Here is a 27,423-nt window from a genome sequence, read left to right on the forward strand (position 1 = left end):
GCTGTAGTTTAGTTTGAACAAATACAATAGATCTGCCCACCGGTATCTGTTACCAGGATAACCAGCAGAGTTCTGTTAGTTGACAGGAAGATAGACTGGTGGATATGGATGTTATGAATATCATAACACTGAAAAAGGATTCTGCCAATGAAAAGAGAGAAACCAATAGACCATATAAAACCTTGATGAAAGGTAGCTTTGGAGAGAGAGTTTCTAGATGATCCAATGTAAGGTGCTTGTTTTACAAAAACTTTTCCTTAAAACATTATGGATGTTACATTGCCTGTCGCAGTCAACACCCCTATCTTTAAAAGACTGTAGAACAGGCAAACTAAACTCAAGACTTTGTTATTAATTAACTAATACTGGAGGAAAACTGTGATCAGGCTGCCCACTCAAACGAAAGCTTCAAACTGTAACCAGTGCCGGCAACCTGGTTCAGGTTATCAATCAACCTACCAGGGTAGTGACAAACAGTAGAGGAATGAAATCATCAACATGGTTTGATCATATCTTTACTAATGCTGCAGAAATGGGTTTTAAAGCAGTATCCAGATCCATCAGATGTAGTGATCACAATATAGGAGCCATGTCTAGGAAAACCACCGTTCCAAAGGCTGGGACTAATATTGTGTATAAGAGGTCATACATTTTTTTGTAGTGATTCCTATGTTGTTGATGTAAATAATATTTGTTGGTCCGTGGTGTGTAATGATGAGCAACCAGACACTGCCCTTGACACGTTTGAAACTGCTTATCCCAGTTACTAATAAGCATGCACCCATTAAGAAAATGACTGTAAAAACGGTTGAATCCACATGAATTGATGAGGAATTTAAAAAATGGTATGATGAAGAGGGAGGCAAAAGAGATGGCATATAGGTCTGGCTGAATAACTGATTGGCAAACCTATTGCAAATTGAGACATAATTTGACTAAACTGAATAAAAAGAAGAAAGTACACAATGAAACAAAGATAAAATACATGAAGAATGATAGTAAAAATCTTTGGAGCATCTTCAATGAAATTTTGCGCAAATAAAATCAACAATGACAAGTCACTGGTGTCTGACAATGTGGATGGAAAATTGAGGATAATAGCGGCCGATATTGCCATTCCTATTTGCCTTGTCTTTAATTTAAGTCTACTAGAAAGTGTGTACCCTCAGGCCTGGAGGGAAGCTAAAGTCATTCCACTACCCAAGAATAGTAAAGCTCCCTTTACTGGCTTAAATAGCCGACCAATCAGCCTGTTACCGACCCTAAAAAATGGTGTTTGACCAGATACAATGCTATTTTACATTAAACAAATATAGACTTTTAGCTTATAGGGAAGTTCATTCAACAAGCACAGCACTTACAAATGACTGTTTGGCTGAGCGAAATTGATGATAAAAATGGCTTTACACCCCCTGCTATATTGTGGATAAAGAGTTTTTCTTTGAAAATGTAACCTTTGTTTAACTAGGCAAGTCAGTTAAGAACAAATTATTTTTTTCAATGATGGCCTAGGACTGCCTTGTTCAGGGGCAGAACGACAGAGTTTTACCTTGTCAACTCGGGGATTCGATCCAGCAATCTTTCGGTTACTGGCCTACCGCTCTAACCACTAGGCTACCTGCCGCCCCAGAGCTACCTGTCTAACGGAACACAAAGAGTGTTCTTTAATGGAAGCCTGTACAACAAAATCAAGGTAGAATCAGGAATTCCCCAGGGCAGCTGTTTGGCACTCACTTTTTTCAATCTTTACCAACAACATGCCAGTGACATTTGAGTAAAGCCCGTGTGTCTATGTATGCGGATGACTCAACACTGTACACGTCAGCTACTACAGCGACTGAAATGACTGCAACACTTAACATAGAGCTGCAGTTAGTTTCAGAATGGGTGGCAAGGAATACATATTTCTGATTACCTTAAGTTACATGGCCTACTACGCTAATTCTGTAGCGGTATTGTTAGAGGGGGGTAAATATGAAGATTTTGTTGGGGCGCCAGGCAGGTATTAACCCTAGTTATTAAAGTTAGTTATTACCTATTATAACATTATTATTAAATATTATTAAAACTGAAAGGATGAGAGTAGAATAGATAGAGTAGCGCTTCCAGACACATTCTAAACATGATGGAGACTTAAAGGAGGACTGTAACAGCTAATGATGAAACATTATGGAGTCTTAAAGGAGGACTGTAGCATCTAATGATGAAACATTATGGAGTCTTAAAGGAGGACTGTAGCATCTAATGATGAAACATTATGGAGTCTTAAAGGAGGACTGTACCATCTAATGATGAAACATTATGGAGTCTTAAAGGAGGACTGTAACAGCTAATGATGAAACATTATGGAGTCTTAAAGGAGGACTGTAGCATCTAATGATGAAACATTATGGAGTCTTAAAGGAGGACTGTAGCATCTAATGATGAAACATTATGGAGTCTTAAAGGAGGACTGTAGCATCTAATGATGAAACATTATGGAGTCTTAAAGGAGGACTGTAGCATCTAATGATGAAACATTATGGAGTCTTAAAGGAGGACTGTAGCATCTAATGATGAAACATTATGGAGTCTTAAAGGAGGACTGTACCATCTAATGATGAAACATTATGGAGTCTTAAAGGAGGACTGTAGCATCTAATGATGAAACATTATGGAGTCTTAAAGGAGGACTGTAGCATCTAATGATGAAACATTATGGAGTCTTAAAGGAGGACTGTAGCATCTAATGATGAAACATTATGGAGTCTTAAAGGAGGACTGTACCATCTAATGATGAAACATTATGGAGTCTTAAAGGAGGACTGTAGCATCTAATGATGAAACATTATGGAGTCTTAAAGGAGGACTGTAGCATCTAATGATGAAACATTATGGAGTCTTAAAGGAGGACTGTAGCATCTAATGATGAAACATTATGGAGTCTGAAAGGAGGACTGTAGCATCTAATGATGAAACATTATGGAGTCTTAAAGGAGGACTGTAGCATCTAATGATGAAACATTATGGAGTCTTAAAGGAGGACTGTAGCATCTAATGATGAAACATTATGGAGTCTTAAAGGTGCCCCCTAGTTTCAAGAGTTAATGTGCCATAACCGGTTTTAATGTGTTTGAGCCAATCAGTTGTGTTGTGACAAGGTAGGGGGGTATACAGAAGATAGCCCTATTGGGTTAAAGACGAAGTCCATATTATGTCAAGAACAGCTCAAATATGCAAAGAGAAGCAACTGTCCATCATTACTTTAACCTTTCTGATCTCCCCATCCCGGATCCGGGATCGTGAATACAGACTCAAGCTCATTACCATAACGCAACGTTAACTATTCATGAAAATCGCAAATGAAATGAAATAAATATGCTAGCTCTCAAGCTTAGCCTTTTGTTAACAACACTGTCATCTCAGATTTTCAAAATATGCTTCTCAACCATTGCAAAACAAGCATTTGTGTAACAGTATTGATGGCTAACGTAGCATTTAGCGTAGCATTTAGCATTAGCATTCAGCTGGCAACATTTACACAAAAAAACAGAAAAGCATTCAAATAAAATCATTTACCTTTGAAGAACTTCAGATGTTTTCAATGAGGAGACTCTCAGATAGCAAATGTTCAGTTTTTCCTGAAAGATTATTTGTTTAGGACAAATCGCTCCGTTTTCTGCGTCACTTTTAGCTACGAAAAAACCCCTGTATCCAGGATTGTGTAAATCTGTCAGCAAGCTCATTAGCATAACACAACGTTAACTATTCATGAAAATGGCTAATGAAATGAAATGAATCTATTTGCTCTCAAGCTTAGCCTTTTGTTAACAACACTGTCATCTCAGATTTTCAAAATATGCTTTTGAACCATAGCTAAACAAGCATTTGTGTAAGAGTATTGATAGCCTAGCATTGCATTAAGCCTGGCATTCAGCAGGCAACATTTTCCACAAAAAACCATAAAAGCATTCAAATAAAATAATTTACCTTTGAAGAACTTCAGATGTTTCCAATGAGGAGACTCTGTTAGATAGCAAATGTTCTGTTTTTACAAAAAATATTATTTGTGTCGACTAATCACTCCGTTTTGTTCATCACGTTTGGGTAAGAAAAAAGAAAAAAGTCATTTAAACGCTTTTTTTCCAAATTATCTCCATAATATCGACAGAAACATGGCAAACGATGTTTAGAATAAATCCTCAAGGTGTTTTTCACATATCTATCGACAATAAAATCCATCGTGGCAGTTTACTTTCAATTCTGAAGAAATGGAACGCGCATGGACTTACTGATTACGCACACAGGACACCGGGCGGGACACCAGGTAAATGTAGTTTCTTATGGTCAATCTTCCAATGATATGCCTACAAACACGTCACAATGCTGCAGACACCTCGGGGAATATACAGAAAGCGCAGGCTCATTCCTGGCGCATTCACAGCCATATAAGGAGACATTGGAACACAGCGCCTTCAGAATCCGGGGCATTTCCTGTATGAAACATCATCTTGGTTTCGCCTGTTGCATTAGTTCTGGGGCACGCACAGATAATATCTTTGCAGTTTTGGAGACGTCAGAGTTGTGTCTTTCCAAGGCTGTCAATTCCATGCATAGTCGAGCATCTTTTCGTGACAAAATATTGCGCTTAAAACGGGCACGTCTTTTTATCCAATAATGACACAGCGCCCCTATAGGTTCAAGAGGTTAAGGACCACCACAATAATGGAAGACCCAGAGTTACTTCTGGTGCATAAGTTCATTAGAGTTACCAGACTTAGAAATTGCAGCCCAAATAAATGCTTCACAAAGTTCAAGCAAGAGACACATCTCAACATCATCGGTTCAGAGGAGACTGCGTGAATCAGGCCTTCATGGTCGAATTGCTGCAAGGAAACCACTACTAAAGGACACCAATAATAAGAAGAGACTTGCTTGGGCCAAGAAACATGAGCAATGGACATTAGACCGGTGGATATCTGTCCTTGGGTCTGATGAGTCCAAATGTGAGATTTTTGGTTCCGAGCGTCATGTCTTTGTGAGACGAGGAGTAGATGAACAGATTATCTCTGCATGTGTGGTTCCCACCGTGAAGCATGGAGGAGGAGACGTGATGGTGTGCGGGTGCTTTGCTATTGACAATGTCAGTGATTTATTTATTCAAGTCACACTTAACCAGCATGACTACCACAGCATTCTGCAGCGATATGCCATCCCATCTGGTTTGGGCTTAGTCCCACTGTCAATTGTTTTTCAACAGGACAATGACCCAACACACCTCCAGGCTGTGTAAGAGCTATTTGACCAAGATGGAGTGCTGCATCAGATGACCTGGCCTCGACCTCACCCAAATCGAGATGGTTTGGGATTAGTTGGATCGCAGAGTGAAGGAAAAGCAGCCTACAAGTTCTCAGCATATATGGAACTCCTACAAGACTGTTGGAAAAGGATTCCAGGTGAAGCTGGTTGAGAGAAAGCAAGGGTGGCAACTTTTGAAGAATAAAATATATATTTTGATTTAACACTTGTGGTTACTACATGATTCCATGTGTTTTTAATCATTTTGATGTCTTCTCCATTATTTTACAATGTAGAAAATAGTAAAAATAAAGAAAAACCCTTGAATGAGTAGGTGAGTCCAAACTTTTGACTGGTACTGTACATTCAATTCCCTGACAACAGCTCCAGTGGACATTCCTGCAGTCAGCATGCCAATTGCCCGCTCCCTCAGAGATCTGTGGCATTGTTGTGTGACCAAACTGCACATTTTCGAGTAGCCTTTTATTACCCCCAGCACAGGGTGCACCTGTGTAACAATCACTCTGTTCAATCAGCTTCTTGATATGCCACACCTGTCAGGTGGATGGATTATCTTGGCAAAGAATAAATGTTGACTAACAGGGATGTAAAAAATTCTGATATCTTTTTTTTCAGCTCATGAAACATCCAACACTTTACATGTTGCGTTTATATTTTTGTTTATTGTAGTTACTATCAGTTTTAGGAACATTTACCCAAATACTTCACCTTATTTTTTACTTTACCCAAAATATGACCTCAGCGATAATCAAAATGTTGAAAATCTGTGAATGTCTAAATAAGAAATTGGTCCATTTAAACAGCAATGTGTCAAACCCTTTCAACAACAGGGAGATGTTACTGATGTGCTTTGTATCTTCGATGTAAAAACAAATTTTGGACTTCCACACAAAATTACTTCTTTAGTTATTTTATGTTTAAGGAAGTGTGTAGGTCACATTATGTATCATACAGCTATGAATGTTATATATTTAGAACCACCTGTTCAATTTGAATCCAGCGACGTCTGTGTCTTCAGTGTCCTAGAACTGTCTAGGTTTTTGTGTTCTGACTTGTAAAACAGGATGAATAAAATAAGTAATGTAAAAATAACACTGTATTTGGCAGGAGAAAGACCAGACTCAGAGGAACCAGAGCCAGGGACGTCCAAACCAGCAAGACGACACCAGTGCTCCCACTGTGGAAAGAGTTTTAACCATAAAGCACACCTGAAACAACACGAGATAATACACACAGGGGAGAAACCTTACCACTGCTCCCAGTGCGGGAAGAGTTTCGTCCGTTTGGGGGAGCTGAAACAACATGAGAGAATACACACAAGAGAGAAGCCTTACCGCTGCTCCCAGTGTGGAAAGAGTTTCAACCATTCAGGGACGCTGAAACAGCATGAGAGAATACACACAGGAAAGAAGCCTTACCACTGCTCCCAGTGTGGAAAGAGTTTCAACCGGAAAGAGACCCTGAAAGCTCATGAGAGAATACACACAGGAGAGAAGCCCTACCACTGCTCCCATTGCGGGAAGAGTTTCAACCGGAAAACATACCTGAACCAACACGAGAGAATACACACAGGAGAGAAGCCTTACCACTGCTCCCAATGTGGAAGTTGTTTCGTCTGTCCAGGGGATCTGAAACAACATGAGAGAATACACACAGGAGAGAAGCCTTACCACTGCTCCCAGTGTGGAAAGAGTTTCAACCGGAAAGCATGCCTGAACCAACACGAGAGAATACACACAGGAGAGAAGCCTTACCACTGCTCCCACTGTGGAAAGTGTTTCGTCTGTTCAGGGGAGCTAAAAAAACATGAGAGAATACACACAGGAGAGAAGCCTTACCACTGCTCCCAGTGTGGAAAGAGTTTTAACAATTTAGGGAACCTGAAACGACATGAGAGAATACACATAGGAGAGAAGCCTTATCACTGCTCCCAGTGTGGAAAGAGTTTTAACAATTTAGGGTACCTGAAACATCATGAGAGAATACACACAGGTGAGAAGCCTTACCACTGCTCCCAGTGTGGAAAGTGTTTCAACCGGTCAGGGGGGCTGAAACGACACGAGAGAATACACACAGGGGAGAAGCCTTTCCACTCCTCCCAGGGTGCAAAGCTTTTGCCCATTTAGGAAGCCTGAAAGAACACATGAGACTGCACACAGCGGAGAAGGCTTAAAAAAGCTCAGACTGTGGGAAAACATATTACTCATAACAGTCACTTAAACGTCTTTAGAGAATCCACACAGGAGAGAGAAATGACTTCTCTTAGCGTGTATATTGATATTTCACATCACATTGACTTAAAATTCATCAGAGAACACACACAGTGCTCCCGTTGTCTTATATTGTACACTGACAATGTGTTTACCTGTTTTTACCATATTAAATTGTTTCTTCCAATTATTGATAAACATGTACCTGTTAAGAAACTGACTGTTAGAACTGTTAAGGCTCCATGGATTGATCAGGAATTTAAAAACTGTATGGTCATTGGTAAAAATAGAAAAGAGTTGAGGTCCTGGAAAGAGTTTTAACCAGAAAGGACACCTGAACCAACAGGGGAAAATACACACAGGGGAGAAGCCTTAACACTGCTTAACACTGCGATTTGGTTGGGTTGTGTATCGGAGGACGCATGACTTTGACCTTCGTCTTTCCCGAGCCCGTACGGGAGTTGTAGCGATGAGACAAGATTGTAGCTACTAACAATTAGATACCACGATATTGGGGAGAAAAAGGGAGGTAAAATTAAACATTTTAAAAATTAAAACACATGAGACTGCACACAGGGGAGAAGCTTTACCACTGCTCCCAGTGTGCAAAGCGTTTGCCCATTTAGGAAGCCTGAAAGAATACATGAGAAGGCTTACAAAATACTCAGACTGTGGGAAAACATATTACTCATCACAGTCACTTCAATGTCATAAGAGAATCCACACAAAAGAGAAGAATTACTTGTAATATTGATATTTCACATCACATTGACTTAAAATGAATCAGAGAACATACACAGTGCTCCTGTTGTCTTATATTGTTGACTAAGAATGTGTTTACTTGTTTTTACCAGATGAAAGTGAATTGTACAAAGTATACTTAAACATATAGTTGTTTGTTTCTATTAGAAAACATGAATTGAATATGGAGTCTGTCAGTTTGAATATAAAGAAGATCAGGTTCCTTCTTTTAAACAGTCCTTTTTTAAGTATTAACTTAAGGGGGCTGAATAATTTTGCACGCCCAATTTTTCAGTTTTTGATTTGTTAAAAAAGTTTGAAATATCCAATAAATGTCATTCCACTTCATGATTGTGTCCCACTTGTTGTTGATTCTTCACAAAAAAATACAGTTTTATATCTTTATGTTTGAAGCCTGAAATGTGGCAAAAGGTCGCAAAGTTCAAGGGGGCCGAATACTTTCGCAAGGCACTGTATATATTTATATTCCAGACTCTGACATTCCTCCTTCTACCATTTCTATATTTCTAAATCCTTAAAAGAAATTATAGGGAAAATCAGTAGGTCACACAAATGACTATTTCTAAACAAAGATAATAGACAAGTAGAATGGGACAGGTTTCTTATACTATCTATACTTACCCGGTGAAGAGACTCCAGGGACGGAGATGAAGGCTGTAGGAATGAAGATCAGTCAGTGAAGAGACTCCAGGGACGGTGATGAAGGCGGTAGGAATGAAGATCAGTCAGTGAAGAGACTCCAGGGATGGAGATGAAGGCTGTAGGAATGAAGATCAGACAGCAATACTGGTCCTGTGGTCAGTTGGGGGAGTGGTCGATCCAGCCAATGATTGTGAGGAAGCATGCAGGGAACAGGCTCCTTTCTACTACCATTCTGGGGTCTGGATACATGCCAACAAAGACCACAACTGCTTCAAACAATGAGAGTTTCACAGTCAGTGTTGTTGAGCAGAGAATCAACCAGATAATCAACTAGATTGATTCACAGTCAGTGTTGTTGAGCTGAGAATCAACCAGAGAATCAACCAGATTGATTCACAGTCAGTGTTGTTGAGCAGAGAATCAACCAGATTGATTCACAGTCAGTGTTGTTGAGCAGAGAATCAACCAGAGAATCAACTAGATTGATTCACAGTCAGTGTTGTTGAGCAGAGAATCAACCAGATTGATTCACAGTCAGTGTTGTTGAGCAGAGAATCAACCAGAGAATCAACCAGATTGATTCACAGTCAGTGTTGTTGAGCAGAGAATCAACCAGATTGATTCACAGTCAGTGTTGTTGAACAGAGAATCAACCAGAGAATCAACCAGAGAATCAACCAGAGAATCAACCAGAGAATCAACCAGGTTGTTGAAGTTATTCAGGTACATAATACATTTGATTTGTTTAATTCTGTTTTATTCAATTAGAATAATTTACTCTGAATGAGAACAATCACATCTGTGAGCTTTATGCATTATAACATCGATTGACTAAATGATGACGTTGACAGATTTGTAGTAAAACCAGGGTTGGAGTCAAATCCATTTAATTTCCAGTTAATTCAGAAAGTAAACCAAATTCCACATTTTCCTCATTGAAAACTATAGAAGAGAATTGGAATTTTCAGTTTACTTCCTGAATTTACTGGAATATTCTAAAATGGATTAAATTGGTAGGTTTCCCTCATGAATCTGCACAACAACACCCTATAATGACTAAGCAAAAACAGGATTAGAAATGTATGCATATGCATTTTAAAATTAAAACTGAAATATCACATTTAAATAAGTATTCAGAACCTTTACTCAGTGCTTTGTTGAAGCACCTTTGGCAGTGATTATAGCCTCAAGCCACCTTGGGTATGACACTACAATCTTGGCACATCTGTATTTGTGGAGTTTCTCCCATTCTTCTCTGCAGATCCTCTCAAGATCTGTCAGGTTGGATGGAGAGCGTCACTGCGCAGCTATTTTCAGGATTTCTTCAGAGTTGTTCGATCGGATTACAATCCGGATTCTGGCAGGGCCACTCAAGGACAATCAGACTTGTCCCAAAGCCACTTCTATGTTGTCTTTGCTGTGTGCTTAGGGTCTTTGTCCTGTTGGAAGATGAACCTTTGCCCCAGTCTGAGGTCCTGAGTGCTCTTGAGCAGGTTTTCATCAATTATCTCTCTGTACTTTGCTCCGTTCATCTTTCCCTCGATCCTGACTAGTCTCCCAGTCCCTGCCGCTGAAAAACATCCCCACACCATGATGCTGCCACCACCACGCTTCACCGTAGGAATCGTGCCAGGTTTCTTCCAGACCTGACGCTTGGCATTCAGGCCAAAGAGTTTAATCTTGGTTTCATCAGATCAGAGACTCACGTCTGTAGCCATCAATTGCTTTGAAAGGCTGGTCATGGCTCACACCCCACCATTATCCAAGAAACCCTGGACCCACTCTAATTTGCATACCGCCCCAACAGATCCACAAATGATGCAATCTCTATTGCACTCAACACTGCCCTTTCACATCTGGACAAAAGGAATACCTATGTAAAGTCGTGGCCAAAATTTTTGAGAATGATACAAATATTAATTTTCACAAAGTCTGCTGCCTCCGTTTGTATGACGGCAATTTGAAGATACTCCAGAATCTTATGAAGAGTGATCAGATGAATTGCAATTAATTGCAAAGTCCCTCTTTGCCATTCAAATGAACTGAATCCCCAAAAACATTTCCACTGCATTTCAGCCCTGCCACAAAAGGACCAGCTGACATCATGTCAGTGATTCTCTCGTTAACACAGGTGTGAGTGTTGACGAGGACAAGGCTGGAGATCACTCTGTCATGCTGATTGAGTATGAATTTTACATTTTTTTTTATTTATTTTTTACCTTTATTTAACTAGGCAAGTCAGTTAAGAACAAATTCTTCCAGAATAACAGACTGGAAGCTTCAAAAGGAGGGTGGTGCTTGGAATCATTGTTCTTCCTCTGTCAACGATGGTTACCTGCAAGGAAACACGTGCCGTCATCATTGCTTTGCACAAAAAGGGCTTCTCAGGCAAGGATATTGCTGCCAGTAAGATTGCACCTAAATCAATCATTTATCGGATCATCAAGAACTTCAAGGAGAGCGGTTCAATTGTTGTGAAGAAGGCTTCAGGGTGCCCAAGAAAGTCCAGCAAGCGCCAGGACCGTCTCCTAAAGTTGATTCAGCTGCGGGATCGGGGCACCACCAGTACAGAGCTTGCTCAGGAATGGCAGCAGGCAGGTGTGAGAGCAGCAGGCAGGTGTGAGTGCATCTGCACGCACAGTGAGGCGAAGACTTTTGGAGGATGGCCTGTTGTCAAGAAGGGCAGCAAAGAAGCCTCTTCTCTCCAGGAAAAACATCAGGGACAGACTGATGTTTTGCAAAAGGTACAGGGATTGGACTGCTGAGGACTGGGGTAAAGTCATTTTCTCTCATGAATCCCATTTACGATTGTTTGGGGCATCCGGAAAAAAGCTTGTCTGGAGAAGACAAGGTGAGCGCTACCATCAACCCTGTGTCATGCCAACAGTAAAGCATCCTGAGACCATTCAAGTGTGGGGTTGCTTCTCAGCCAAGGGTGTGGGCTCACTCAAACATTTTCCTCAGAACACAGCCATGAATAAAGAATGGTACCAACACATCCTCCGAGAGCAACTTCTCCCAACCATCCAGGAACAGTTTGGTGATGAACAATGGCTTTTCCAGCATGACCTTGCCATAAGGCAAAAGGGATATCTAAGTGGCTCGGGGAACAAAACATCGATATTTTGGGTCCAGGGTCAGGAAACTCCCCAGACCTTAATCCCATTGAGCACTGGTGTTCAATCCTCAAGAGGCGGGTGGACAAACGAAAACCCACAAATTCTGACAAACTCCAAGCATTGATTATGCAAGAATGGGCTGCCATCAGTCAGGATGTGGCCCAGACGTTAATTGACAGCATGCCAGGGTGGATTGCAGAGGTCTTGAAAAAGAAGGGTCAACACTGCAAATATTGACTCTTTGCATCAACTTCATGTAATTGTCAATAAAAGCCTTTGACACTTATGAAATGCTTGTAATTATACTTCACTATTCCATAGTAACATCTGACAAAAATATATAAAGACACTGAAGCAGTAAACTTTGTGGAAATTAATATTTGTGTCATTCTCAAAACTTTTGGCCATGACTGTAGAGGCGGCAGGTGGTTAGAAAATTGTGCCAGTAACCGTAAAGGTGCTAGATTGAATCTCTGAGCTAACAAGGTAAAAATCTGTCTTTCTACCCGTGAACATGGCAGTTAACCCACTTTCATAGGCTGTCATTGTAAATAAGAATTTGTTCTTTAACTGACTTGCCTAGATAAAAAAAAGAAGTGAGAATGCTATTCATTGACTACAGCTCCGCTTTCAACACCATAGTGCCCTCAAAGCTCATCTTTAAGCTTAGGAACCTGGGACTAAACATCTCCCTCTGCAACTAGATCCTGGACTTCTTGATGAGCCACCCCCAGGTGGTAAGAGTAAGTAACAACACATCTGCCACGGTGATCCTCATCACGGGGAGCCCCTCAGGGGTGCATGCTCAGCCCCCTCCTGTACTCCCTGTTCACTCATGACTGCATGGCCAGACACGACTCCAACGCCATCATTGAACAGTGTCATCAGGCCTGATCACTGACAACAACAACAAAGCCTACAGGGAGGAGGTCAGAGACCTGGTCGTGTGGTGCCAGGACAGCAACCAGTCCCTCAATGTGATCAAGATAAAGGAGATGATTGTGGACTACAGGAAAAGGAGGACCAAGCATGCCCCATTCTCATTGACAGAGCTGTAGTGGAGCAGGTTGAGAGTTTCAAGTTCCTTGGTGTACGCATCACCAACAAACTGTCATGGTCCAAGCACACCAAGACAGTCATGAAGAGGGCATGACAAAACCTATTCCCCCTGAGGATACTGAAAAGATTTGTCATGGGTCCTCAGATCCTCAAAACGTTCTACAGCTGCACCATCGAGAGCATCCTGACTGATTGCATCACTGCCTGGTTTGGCAACTGCTCGGCCTCTGGCCGCAATGCACTACAGAGGGCAGTGCATACGGCCCAGTACATCACTAGGGCCAAGCTTCCTGCCACTCAGGACTTCTATACCAGGCGGTGTCAGAGGGACTTTTTTTTGTACTTTACAAGTATTTTTCTTAACTGCATTGTTGGTTAAGGGCTTGTAAGTAAGCATTTCACTAAGGTCTACACCGGTTGTGAATAATAATATTTAATTTGATTTTCATACTTTTCTAATGAAACACTTTTCAACCCATATGATCTATTACATAATAAAAGTCTAACAAAACGTATACAAATATCATGTCATAGTGAATTCATGACATGTGAACGAACAAGCCTTTTCATACTTTATAATATGGCTATACAGTGGGGAGAACAAGTATTTGATAGCCTGCAAAATCGGCAGTGTTTCCTACTTACAAAGCATGTAGAGGTCTGTCATTTTTTATCATAGATACACTTTTTATTTTATTTCACCTTTATTTAACCAGGTAGGCAAGTTGAGAACACCTTTATTTAACCAGGTAGGCAAGTTGAGACCACCTTTATTTAACCAGGTAGGCAAGTTGAGACCTTGCCAAGATAAAGCAAAGCAGTTCGACACATACAAGGACAGAGTTACACCAAAGTAAAACAAACATACAGTCAATAATACAGTATAAACAAGTCTATATACGATGTGAGCAAATGAGGTGAGATAAGGGAGGTAAAGGCAAGAAGGCCATGGTGGCAAAGTAAATACAATATAGCAAGTAAAACACTGGAATGGTAGATTTGCAGTGGAAGAATGTGCAAAGTAGAAATAAAAATAATGGGGTGCAAAGGAGCAAAATAAATAAAATAAATATAGTAGGGAAAGAGGTAGTTGTTTGGCCTTAAATTATAGGTGGGCTATGTACAGGTGCAGTAATCTGTGAGCTGCTCTGACAGTTGGTGCTTAAAGCTAGTGAGGGAGATAAGTGTTTCCAATTTCAGAGATTTTTGTAGTTCGTTCCAGTCATTGGTAGCAGAGAACTGGAAGGAGAGGCAGCCAAAGAAATTATTGGTTTTGGGGGTGACCAGAAAGATATACCTGCTGGAGGGCGTGCTACAGGTGGGTGATGCTATGGTGACCAGCGAGATGAGATAAGGGGGGACTTTACATAGCAGGATCTTGTAGATGACATGGAGCCAGTGGGTTTGGCAACGAGTATGAAGCGAGGGCCAGCCAACGAGAGCGTACAGGTTGCAATGGTGGGTAGTATATGGGGCTTTGGTGACAAAACAGATTGCACTGTGATAGACTGCATCCAATTTGTTGAGTAGGGTATTGGAGGCTATTTTGTAAATGACATCACCGAAGTCGAGGATTGGTAGGATGGTCAGTTTTACAAGGGTATGTTTGGCAGCATGAGTGAAGGATGCTTTGTTGCGAAATAGGAAGCCAATTCTATATTTAACTCTGGATTGGAGATGTTTGATGTGGGTCTGGAAGGAGAGTTTACAGTCTAACCAGACACCTAGGTATTTGTAGTTGTCCACGTATTCTAAGTCAGAGCCGTCCAGAGTAGTGATGTTGGACAGGCGGGCAGGTGCAGGCAGCGATCGGTTGAAGAGCATGCATTTAGTTTTACTTGTATTTAAGAGCAATTGGAGGCCACGGAAGGAGAGTTGTATGGCATTGAAGCTTGCCTGGAGGGTTGTTAACACAGTGTCCTAAGAAGGGCCAGAAGTATACAGAATGATGTTGTCTGCGTAGAGGTGGATCAGAGACTCACCAGCAGCAAGAGCGACATCATTGATGTATACAGAGAAGAGAGTCGGTCCAACAATTGAACCCTGTGGCACCCCCATAGAGACTGCCAGAGGTCCGGACAGCAGACCCTCCGATTTTACACATTGAACTCTATCAGAGAAGTAGTTGGTGAACCAGGCGAGGCAATTATTTGAGAAACCAAGGCTGTTGAGTCTGCCGATGAGGATGTGGTGATTGACAGAGTTGAAAGCCTTGGCCAGATCAATGAATACGGCTGCACAGTAATGTTTCTTATCAATGGCGGTTAAGATACCGTTTAGGATCTTGAGCGTGGCTGAGGTGCACCCATGACCAGCTCTGAAACCAGATTGCATAGCAGAAAAGGTATGGTGAGATTCAAAATGGTCGGTAATCTGTTGGTTGACTTTGCTTTCAAAGACCTTAGAAAGACAAGGTAGGATAGATTAAGGTCTGTAGCAGTTTGGGTCAAGAGTGTCCCCCCCTTTGAAGAGGGGGATGACCGCAGCTACTTTCCAATCTTTGGGAATGTCAGACGACACGAAAGAGAGGTTGAACAGGCTAGTAATAGGGGTGGCAACAATTTCGGCAGATAATTTTAGAAAGAAAGGGTCCAGATTGTCTAGCCCGGGTTGATTTGTAGGGGTCCAGATTTTGCCGCTCTGTCAGAACATCAGCTGACTGGATTTGGGAGAAAGAGAAATGGGGAAGGCTTGGGCGAGTTGCTGTGGGGGGTGCAGTGCTGTTGACCGGGGTAGGAGTAGCCAGGTGGAAAGCATGGCCAGCCATAGAAAAATGCTTATTGAAATTCTCAATTATGGTGGATTTATCAGTGGTGACAGTGTTTCCTATCTTCAGTGCAGTGGGCAGTAGGGAGGAGGTGTTCTTATTCTCCATGGACTTTACAGTGTTCCAGAACTTTTTTGAGTTAGTGTTGCAGGAAGCAAATTTCTGCTTGAAAAAGCTAACCTTGGCTTTTCTAACTGCCTGTGTATAATGGTTTCTAGCTTCCCTGAACAGCTGCATATCACGGGGGCTGTTCGATGCTAATGCAGAACGCCATAGGATGTTTTTGTGTTGGTTAAGGGCAGTCAGGTCTGGGGAGAACCAAGGGCTATATCTGTTCCTGGTTCTAAATTTCTTGAATGGGGCATGCTTATTTAAGATGGTTAGAAAGGCATTTTAAAAAAAATACCCAGGCATCCTCTACTGACGGGATGAGATCAATGTCCTTCCGGGATATCCCGGCCAGGTCGATTAGAAAGGCCTGCTCGCTGAAGTGTTTCAGGGAGCGTTTGACAGTGATGAGTGGAGGTCGTTTGACCGCTGACCCATTACGGATGCAGGCAATGAGGCAGTGATCGCTGAGATCTTGGTTGATAACAGCAGAGGTGTATTTAGAGGGCAAGTTGGTTAGGATGATATCTATGAGGGTGCCCGTGTTTAAGGCTTTGGGGAGGTACCTAGTAGGTTCATTGATAATTTGTGTAAAAAATTAACAGAGAAAATGTGTATTAACACACTACCTATTCATAGAAGTATTTATTCATCATCTACATATTCATATTACGCTTTTACGTCTGTGTACAGGAAAGTAGTAGTTGTATGACGAAAGAGAAAATATATCAGCTAGTTGTTAAATAATTATGACGTTCTTTCCAATACAAAAAGTGTTGTAACTATTGTTTCCAAACTGCGTTACCCACTCCAGCCAGCAGATGGCGACGAGCGTCTTTCAGGTGATGCTTCTTGCGTGACGTATAATGGACTGGACGGGACGCTTCTTCAAGAACAACAAGGCGCCAACTCTTTCAACCACCTCGATAGCTTGCTAGACAACATAAAACTTACAGATTGACGTTTTAGACCATGTTAATGTGCATTAGCTAATCGCAGTGTTTAAAACACATTTCAGTTGACGTTAACTTGAACCTAATTTGCTTGTTCAATTTGCAAATTTGTTAAAGATTGATACTGAGCCTAGCACTAGGCTAGACGCTAATGCTAACTAGCTAGCTAACATCCCTGACCATGAGCTCATTAAACTACTCACCCCCTGCTAAAGAAGTGGATGTCTGCTGTACGGAGAAAGAAGCTCTGGCGCTGAACATTGTCGTGAAAGATGAAGAGGAGGATATTACAGTGAAAGGAGAGAAAGATGCTCTGCCGCTGAACATTGTCGTGAAAGACGAAGAGGAGGATATTACAGTGAAAGGAGAGAAAGATGCTCTGCCGCTGAACATTGTCGTGAAAGACGAAGAGGAGGATATTACAGTGAAAGGAGAGAAAGAACCTTTCAGAATGGAAGAGGAGGCTGTTATAGGGAAAGAAGAGAAAGCATCCTCTTCCTCTCTAAAAGCTTATATCTCAGTAAAGGTGAAGGAGGAAGACGTTTTGGGAGTGAAAGAGGAGGAGACAGAATATCTCATTAACACCAGTGAGTATTGTCTTAAAAACAGGGGCACAAACTATGCAGTTGTTGAACTAATGTGTGGTTTTAAGGGGCATTCTACTTAAGTTCTTCACTTCAATGTGATGTTCAGTACTATATAAATTGTTAAAGGGTCAATCTGCCATTGCTACATATATTTTTGGGACTTTTAAATTAGATTTAATTATATATAACAGGCTTTTAAAATGTAATAATGGAGCATAATTTATACTTAAAATATCAAAGGGACACAAAAGGCACCCAATTAATTTAGAGATATTAATGCCTCTGATAAGACCCTATGACTGTAATAGACAGTAATAATTGATGATGGTAATAAGTTCACCATCTGTTTGATGTTCTCGTTAACACAGGAGAGAGACATGACTATCGTGGATCCTCTGGGGAGACTCAACATCCTGATGCTGACGAGGCAGAGAAGAGTCTCTCCAGATCAGAACACCAGATGGTACAGCTTGGTCTGGTCTAGCATACAGCTTGCTCTATCTGGGTCTGGGCTGTGTTTCTGTAAAGCAGTTTATGACAACAGTGACATCAGCATCCATAATGGTATGTGTCTGTGTCTCCTCTTTATGGTTACCAGGACAACGCTAGCCCTTCCTCTCTCCCGGAGTCCCCGTGTCATGCCTCTCCCGGAAACACCTTACTGCTGGGTATGAAGAGGTTGTCTGTGCTGCTGGTGGACTGCAGGAAAACAACAGGGCTGAGTGGAACTGTGAGAGGAGGAGAAGAGAAGAAAGGATCAGATTTGACACATCAAAGTAAGTGCTGTAGTTCAGTTTGAACAAATAAATAGATCTGCCCACTGGTATCTGTTACCAGGACAACCAGCAGAGTTCTGTTAGTTGACAGGAAGATAGAGTAGTGTATATGGATGTAATGAATATCATAACACTGAAAAAGGATTCGGCCAATGAAAAGAGAGAAACCGATAGACCATATAAAACCTTGATGAAAGTTAGCTTTAGAGGGAAAGTTTCAAGATGACCTAATGTAAGGTGCTTGTTTTACAAAAACATTCCATAAACTTGGTTCAGTTTATCAATCAACCTACCAGGGTAGTTACAAACAGTACAGAAATTGAATCATCAACATATTTTGATCATATCTTTACTATTGCTGCAGAAATGTGTTTGAAAGCAGTATCCAAATTCATCGGCTGTTGTGATCACAATATAGTAGTCATATCTAGGACAACCAAAGTCCAATAGGCTGGGCCTAATGTTCTTTATAAGAGGTCATACAATTGTTTGTGGTGATTCCTATGTTGTTGATGTTATTATGTTGTTTTTTTTCACAGTAAATAACTCACGGACACTAGAGAAGCTTTAACCAAGTTGAATTATTCCCAAAGGTTCTGTACATCTGTAATTCAGACAACCCAACGTTTGTTCCATCCAGATATATGTCGCACTTAAGACACTCCTTCTCTCCAATCCTTACATCTTATGGTTCCACAGGAAGAGAGTAACAGGATACCAGACCTTTATCTCCCTGATGAGAATCTGTCCTGACCTCAACCCCTCCTTCATCTAATCCACAGATGTTCGTCTCCCCTGTTTCACACTTTGCTCTCCTCTCGTCCACCCAACACATTCCGAAGCCACCTGTCTTTCTTCAGAGAACCATTAACTTCTGACATAACACCCAGTCTCTTTCACTTCCTATCACTTCTTTAATGTCTCCATGTTCCAAGTTTGGCCGATTCCAACAATGGAAACAATATTTGTTGGTCCGTGGTGTGTAATGACGAGCAACCAGACGCTGCCCTTGACACGTTTATGAAATTGCTTATCCCAGTTACTAATAAGCAGCACCCATTAAGAAAATGACTGTAAAAACTGTTAAAACCACGTGGATTGATGAGGAATTTAAAAATGGTATGATGAAGAGGGAGGCAAAAGAGATGGCATATAGGTCTGGCTGAATAACTGATTGGCAAACCTATTGCAAATTGAGAAATCATGTGACTAAACTGAGTAAAACGAAGAAACTACACTATGAATTACACGAAGAATGATTGTAAAAAGTTTTGGAACTCCTTTGATGCAATTTTGGGGAAAAAATCAACAATGACATGTTACTGGTGTCTGACAACGTGGATTGAGGATAATAGCAGCCGATATTGCCAGTTCTATTAGCATTATCTTAAATTTAAGCCCACTAGAAAGTGTGTTCCCTCAGGCTTGGAGGGAAGCTAAAGTCATTCCACTCCCCAAGAATAGTAAAGCTCCCTTTACTGGCTTAAATAGCCGACCAATCAGCCTGTTACCAACCCTAAAAAATGGTGTTTGACCAGATACAATGCTATTTTACACTAGACTAGACTTTTAGCTTATAGGGAAGTTCATTCAACAAGCACAGCACTTACAAATGACTGATTGGCTGAGAGAAATTGATGATAAAAATATTGTTGGGGCTGTTTTGTTTGACTCAGTGTGGCTTTTGACATTATCGATCGTAGTCTGCTGCTGAAAAAAACGTATGGCTTTTACACCCCCTGCTGTATTGTGGATAAAGAGTTTTTTTTTAAAATGTAACCTTTATTTAACTAGGCAAGTCAGTTAAGAGCAAATTATTTTTTTCAATGACGGCCTAGGACTGCCTTGTTCAGGGGCAGAACGACAGAGTTTTACCTTGTCAGCTCATGGATTCAATCTGACCTGGCCTACACAATCCCCCGACCTCAACCAAGAGATGGCATATAGGTCTGGCTGTATAACTGATTGGAAAACCTATTGCAAATTGAGACATAATTTGACTAAACTGAATAAAAAGAAGAAAGTACACAATGAAACAAAGATAAATGACATGAAGAATGATAGTAAAAAGTAAAATGGTTGTAAAAATCTTTGGAGCATCTTCAATGAAATTTTGCGCAAATAAAATCTACAATGACAAGTCACTGGTGTCTGACAACGTGGATGGAAAATTGAGGATAATAGCGGCCGATATTGCCATTCCTATTTGCCTTGTCTTTATTTTAAGCCTACTAGAAAGTGTGTGCCCTCAGGCCTGGAGGGAAGCTAAAGTCATTCCACTACCCAAGAATAGTAAAGCTCCCTTTGCTGGCTTAAATAGCTGACCAATCAGCCTGTTACCAACCCTTACAATTTTTGGAAAAAAATATTTGACCAGATACAATGCTGTTTTACATTAAACAAATATAGACTTTTAGCTTATAGGGAAGTTCATTCAACAAGCACAGCACTTGCAAATGACTGTTTGGCTGAGAGAAATTGATGATAAAAATATTGTTGGGGCTGTTTTGTTAGACTTCGGTTCGGCATTTGACATTATCGATCAAAGTCTGGTGCTGAAAAAACGTATGGCTTTACACCCCCTGCTGTATTGTGGATAAAGAGTTTTTCTTTTAAAATATAACCTTTATTTAACTAGGCAAGTCAGTTAAGAACAAATTATTTTTTTCAATGACGGCCTAGGACTGCCTTGTTCAGGGGCAGAACGACAGAGTTTTACCTTGTCAACTCAGGGATTCGATCCAGCAATCTCTCGGTTACTAGCCTACCGCTCTAACCACTAGGCTACCTGCCGCCCCAGAGCTACCTGTCTGACAGAACACAGTGTTCTTTAATGGAAGCCTGTACAACAAAATCAAGGCAGAATCAGGAATTCCCCAGGGCAGCTGTTTGGCACCTACTCTTTTCAATCTTTACCAACAACATTCCAATGACATTTAAGTAAAGCCAGTGAGTCTATGTATGCGGATGACTCAACACTGTACACGTCAGCTACTACAGCGACTGAAATGACTGCAACCCTTAACATAGAGCTGCAGTTAGTTTCAGAATGGGTGTCAAGGAATAAGTTAGTTCTAAATATTTCTGATTACCTTAAAACCTCTTGGTGTTAGGGGGCAGTATTTTCATTTTTGGGAAAAAAACGTCCCCGTTTTAAACGGGATATTTTGTCAGGAGAAGATGCTAGAATATGCATATAATTGACATCTTTGGATAGAAAACACTCTAACGTTTCCAAAACTGTAAAGATATTGTCTGTGAGTATAACAGAACTGATGTTGCAGGCGAAAGCCTGAGAAAATCCAATCCGGAAGTGCCCCAGGTTTTGAAAGCGCTGCGTTCCAATGACTCCCTATATGGCTTTGAATGTACCATCAACGAGCTTACGCTTTCTACGTATTCCCCAAGGTGTCTACAGCATTGTGACGTAGTTTTAAGCATTTCTGTTGAAGAATAGCCATATGGGGGCACATTGCGTAAGTGGTCACATGGTGGCTCCGAGAGAGATTCTCACGTAAAGTGCAGAGGTAGCCATTACTCCAATCGGTCCTAGAGAAAAAGGAATTGTCCCGACGGACATATTATCAAATAGATAGAAAAACACCTTGAGGATTAATTCTAAACAACGTTTGCCATGTTTTTGTCAATATTATGGAGCTAATTTTGAATATTTTTTCGGATTTTTTCGGATTTCGGATTTCTCAGCCAAACGTGAAGAACAAACAGAGCTATTTCGCCTACAAAAATAATATTTTGGGAAAAAATGGAAAAAATGAATGAAAAAATGAACTTTGGCTGTCTACCTGGGAGTCTCGTGAGTGAAAACATTTGAAGTTCATCAAAGGTAAACGATTTAATTTGATTGATTTTCTGATTTCCGGCTATGATAAACTTACACAGATGCTTGTCTAGCGTTGGCTGTAAAGCATATTTTGAAAATCTGAGATGACAGGGTGATTAACAAAAGGCTAAGCTGTGTTCCAATATATTTCACTTTTGATTTTCATGAATAGGAAGATTTTCTAGGAAGATTTATGTCCGTTGCGTTATGCTAATTAGTGTCAGATGATGATAACTGTCCCGTTCACGGGCTGGGTGTCACTACAGGTTAAGTTACATGGCCTACTATGCTAATTCTGTAGCGGTATTGTTAGAGGGGGCTAAAGAAATATTTAGTTGGTGCGCCAGGCAGGTATTAACCCTAGTTATTAAAGTTAGTTATTACCTATTATAACATTATTATTTTAAAAATATTATTAAAACTGAAAGGATGAGAGTAGAATAGATAGAGTAGCGCTTCCAGACACATTCTAAACATGATGGAGACTTAAAGGAGGACTGTAGCACCTAATGATGAAACATTATGGAGTCTTAAAGGAGGACTGTAGCATCTAATTATGAAACATTATGGAGTCTTAAAGGAGGACTGTAGCACCTAATGATGAAACATTATGGAGTCTTAAAGGAGGACTGTAGCATCTAATGATGAAACATTATGGAGTCTTAAAGGAGGACTGTAGCATCTAATGATGAAACATTATGGAGTCTTAAAGGAGGCCTGTAGCATCTAATGATGAAACATTATGGAGTCTTAAAGGAGGACTGTACCATCTAATGATGAAACATTATGGAGTCTTAAAGGAGGCCTGTAGCATCTAATGATGAAACATTATGGAGTCTTAAAGGAGGCCTGTAGCATCTAATGATGAAACATTATGGAGTCTTAAAGGAGGACTGTAGCATCTAATGATGAAACATTATGGAGTCTTAAAGGAGGACTGTAGCATCTAATGATGAAACATTATGGAGTCTTAAAGGAGGACTGTAGCATCTAATGATGAAACATTATGGAGTCTTAAGCTTTAATTTGTGGTATTGCACTTGTGAATGCATGAAAGTTAAATATTTCTAATAAAAAAATATATATTTTGCACTCTGCAATTTTACCGGATGTTGTCGAAATGTTCCGCTAGTGGAATCCCTAGCCATAACAGGTTTTAATGTGTTTGAGCCAATCAGTTGTGTTGTGACAAGGTAGGGGTGGTATACAGAAGATAGCCCTATTGGGTAAAAGACAAAGTCCATATTATGTCAAGAACAGCTCAAATAAGCAAAGAGAAACAACAGTCCATCATTACTTTAAGGACCACCACAAGAATGGAAGATCCAGAGTTACTTCTGATGCATAAGTTCATTAGAGTTACCAGCCTTAGAAATTGCAGCCCAAATAAATGCTTCACAAAGTTCAAGCAAGAGACACATCTCAACATCATCGGTTCAGAGGAGACTGCGTGAATCAGGCCTTCATGGTCGAATTGCTGCAAGGAAACCACTACTAAAGGACACCAATAATAAGAAGAGACTTGCTTGGGCCAAGAAACACGAGCAATGGACATTAGACCGGTGGATATCTGTCCTTGGGTCTGATGAGTCCAAATTTGAGATTTTTGGATCCGAGCGTCATGTCTTTGTGAGACGAGGAGTAGATGAACAGTTTATCTCCGCATGTGTGGTTCCCACCGTGAAGCATGGAGGAGGAGATGTGATGGTGTGCGGGTGCTTTGCTATTGACAATGTCAGTGATTTATTTATTCAAGTCACACTTAACCAGCATGACTTCCACAGCATTCTACAGCTATATGCCATCCCATCTGGTTTGGGCTTAGTCCCACTGTCATTTGTTTTTCAACAGGACAATGACCCAACACACTTCCAGGTTGTGTAAGAGCTATTTGATTAAGTAGAAGAGTGATGGAGTGCTGCATCAGATGACCTGGCCTACACAATCCCCCGACCTCAACCAAATCAAGATGGTTTGGGATGAGTTGGATCGCAGAGGTGAAGGGAAAGCGGCCTACAAGTTCTCAACATATGTGGGAATGCCTACAAGACTGTTGGAAAAGGATTCCAGGTGAAGCTGGTTGAGAGAAAGCAAGGGTGGCAACTTTTGAAGAATAAAATATATATTTTGATTTAACACTTGTGGTTACTACATGATTCCATGTGTTTTTTAATCATTTTGATGTCTTTATTATTCTACAATGTAGAAAATAGTAAAAATAAAGAAAAACCCTTGAATGAGTAGGTAAGTCCAACCTTTTGACTGGTACTGTACATTACATTTCCTAACAGCTCCAGTGGACATTCCTGCAATCAGCATGCCAATTGCCCGCTCCCTCAGAGACCTGTGGCATTGTTGTGTGAACAAACTGCACATTTTCGAGTAGCCTTTTATTATCCCCAGCACAAGGTGCACCTGTGTAATAAGCAAGCTGTTCAATCAGCTTCTTGATATGCCACACCTGTCAGGTGGATGGATTATCTTGGCAAAGAATAAATGTTGACCAACAGTGATGCTCATGAAACATCCAACACTTTACATGTTGCGTTTATATTTTTGTTTTTTGTTGTTACTATCAGTTTTAGGAACATTTACCCAAAATATGACATCAGCGATAATCAAAATGTTGAAAATCTGTGAATGTATAAATAAGAAATTGGTCGAGCAATGTGTCGAACCCTTTCAACAACGGGGAGATGTTACTGATGTGCTTTGTATCTGTGATGTAAAAACAAGTTTTGGACTTCCACACAAAATGACTTCTTTAGTTATTTTATGTTTAAGGAAGTGTGTAGGTCACATTCTGTATCATACAGCTATGAAAGTTATATAGTTATATATTGTATCATACAGCTATGAAAGTTATATATTTAGAACCACCTGTTCTAATTACCAGGAAGCTCTACATTTGTTTTAAAATCACACTAAGATTGTTAAATCTGGCCTCGGGTTATTGAGAGATCTGATTTAGGATTTACCCTCGTAGCAAGGTTTCTTTATCATGTCGTTTCATTTGGGTCTCTATTTAAAAATAACACTATCTTTGGCAGGAGAAAGACCAGACTCAGAGGAACCAGAGCCAGGGACGTCCAAACCAGCAAGACGACACCAGTGCTCCCAGTGTGAAAAGAGTTTTAAACAGAAAGCACAACTGAAAAAACATAAGAGAATACACACAGGGGAGAAGCCTTACCACTGCTCCCAATGTGGAACGTCTTTCGTCCATTCGGCGGTGCTGAAACGGCATGAGAGAATACACACAGGAGAGAAGCCTTACCACTGCTCCCAATGTGGAAAGTGTTTCAACCATTCGGGGATGCTGAAACAACACGAGAGAATACACACAGGAGAAAAGCCGTACCACTGCTCCCAATGTGGAAAGTGTTTCACCCGGTCGGGGATGCTGAAACAACACGAGAGAATACACACAGGAGAGAAGCCGTACCACTGCTCCCAATGTGGAAAGTTTTTCAACCAGAGTGGACACCTGAAACAACATGAGAAAATACACACAGGAGAGAAGCCTTACCACTGCTCCCAATGTGGAAAGTGTTTCAACCATTCGGGGGACCTGAAACTACATGAGAGAATACACACAGGAGAGAAGCCTTACCACTGCTCCCAATGTGGAAAGTGTTTCACCCGGTCGGGGATGCTGAAAGAACATGAGAGAATACACACAGGAGAGAAGCCGTACCACTGCTCCCAATGTGGAAAGTTTTTCAACCAGAGTGGACACCTGAAACTACATGAGAGAATACACACGGGAGAGAAGCCTTACCATTGCTCCCAATGTGGAAAGTGTTTCAACCATTCGGGGGACCTGAAACGACATGAGAGAATACACACAGGAGAGAAGCCGTACCACTCCTCCCAGGGTGCAAACCATTTGCCCATTTAGGAAGCCTGAAAGAACACATTAGACTGCACACAAAGGAGAAGGCTTAGAAAAGCTCAGACTGTGGGAAAACATATTACTCATAAGTCACTTAAACGTCATTAGAGAATCCACACAGGAGAGAGAAATTACTTCTCTTAGCGTGTATGTTGATATTTCACATCACATTGACTTAAAAATCATCGGAGAACATACACAGTGCTCCCGTTGTCTTATATTGTTGACTGACAATGTGTTTACCTGTCTTTACCATATGAAATTAAATGGTACAGGGTATACTCAAACATATATTTGTTTGTTTCTATTAGAAAACATGAAGTGAATATGGAGTCTTTCAGTTTGAATATAAAGGAGATCAGGTTCCTTGTTTTAAATTGTCCTTTTTTAAAACTCTGTGTGTTTATCTGGGTGTGTCATTCCTCCAGCACTACAGATAATCAAGTGATATTTGGATGTGATGCATTAGTTCCATTGTTGACATTTGCATTGTTGGCCCACTGATGATTTAATGAAATGAAAATGTTCAGACTCTGTAATGGAAAATGTTAATTGTTTGTGTGTCCACATAACTGAGTATGTGACTAACCTTGTGAAACTGTCCTATTATAAGCTCCTGTTCTTGGGAGTATCATTCTGTGTTGCAAACCAATTTGCACCTGTGTCCTTGTATGAATAAAGTCCAGCCCAGGAACAGGAAACTATAAAGATATGTGCTCATCACCCAATGCTTCAGGAATTCAGACTGTCTACACTGCGCTGTGTAACTCTGTTATTCTCTCTGAGCTCAGAAATAAAGAATCTTGGTTTGACTTGGACTCCAGCAGATCCTTATTTTATAATATCCACCACAACTCTCCCACAGATTGCTGTTTATCATTGTCTCAATGAAGAGTTCCTCTTTCGACTTTCCTGGGGGCATTTACAACGCTCCCACTGGTTGAATAAACATTGTTACCCGATTGATGAGATTATTATGGATGAGAGCAATTATTTTATTTGTCAAATTGCAACCAAGCATCGGTCATCATGTCACCCTCAAAATGTATTGGAATGGAGCATCAAGCTCATTACATGTAGTTTCACTACCCTGTGAAGTTCATAACTTATTTCATCTGTAGCCTAATAAACTACATGGTTTTCCAAGTTTTAGAGGGAGGACCACACAACATATCATCACGTGACTCCAAGTTAACTAAGACATGATGGTTATTATATGAATATTTGTACATAAAGGAGTTTCCATCGCCATTTCTCACTAAAACGTTTTTACTGACACAACCCACCATGTCAAACGAACTAACATATCGTCTGTCACCATTTATAAAAATGTTCAGGCATATCCTGTTTCCATCAGCCCAGTCATTACTTTTGAAATGGTTGGATCAATATCCACCTTCATGATG

General features: G+C 40.6%; 1 protein-coding gene across 2 annotated transcripts in view; it reads left to right on the forward strand.

The window, feature by feature from the left end:
• The window catches only part of LOC110518115 (uncharacterized), a 167,712-nt gene that overhangs the window by 115,150 nt on the left and 25,139 nt on the right, over positions 1-27,423 (forward strand). The window contains exons 1-4 of one of the 2 annotated variants that reach the window (XM_090194838.1): positions 16,834-17,505; positions 17,874-17,968; positions 18,104-18,281; positions 25,173-26,829. The exons of the other annotated variant lie outside the window; for it this stretch is intronic. Coding sequence (XP_090050964.1) covers positions 17,100-17,505; positions 17,874-17,968; positions 18,104-18,281; positions 25,173-26,023 — 1,530 coding nt within the window. The 5' untranslated portion in view covers positions 16,834-17,099 and the 3' untranslated portion in view covers positions 26,024-26,829. Of the gene's footprint in view, positions 1-16,833; positions 17,506-17,873; positions 17,969-18,103; positions 18,282-25,172; positions 26,830-27,423 lie in introns of those variants that run through there. 2 annotated transcript variants of the gene reach the window in all.

Source organism: Oncorhynchus mykiss, chromosome 13, assembly GCF_057628025.1.
Source record: "Oncorhynchus mykiss isolate SJ-2025 chromosome 13, ASM5762802v1, whole genome shotgun sequence".
NCBI classification, from domain to species: Eukaryota; Metazoa; Chordata; class Actinopteri; order Salmoniformes; family Salmonidae; genus Oncorhynchus; species Oncorhynchus mykiss.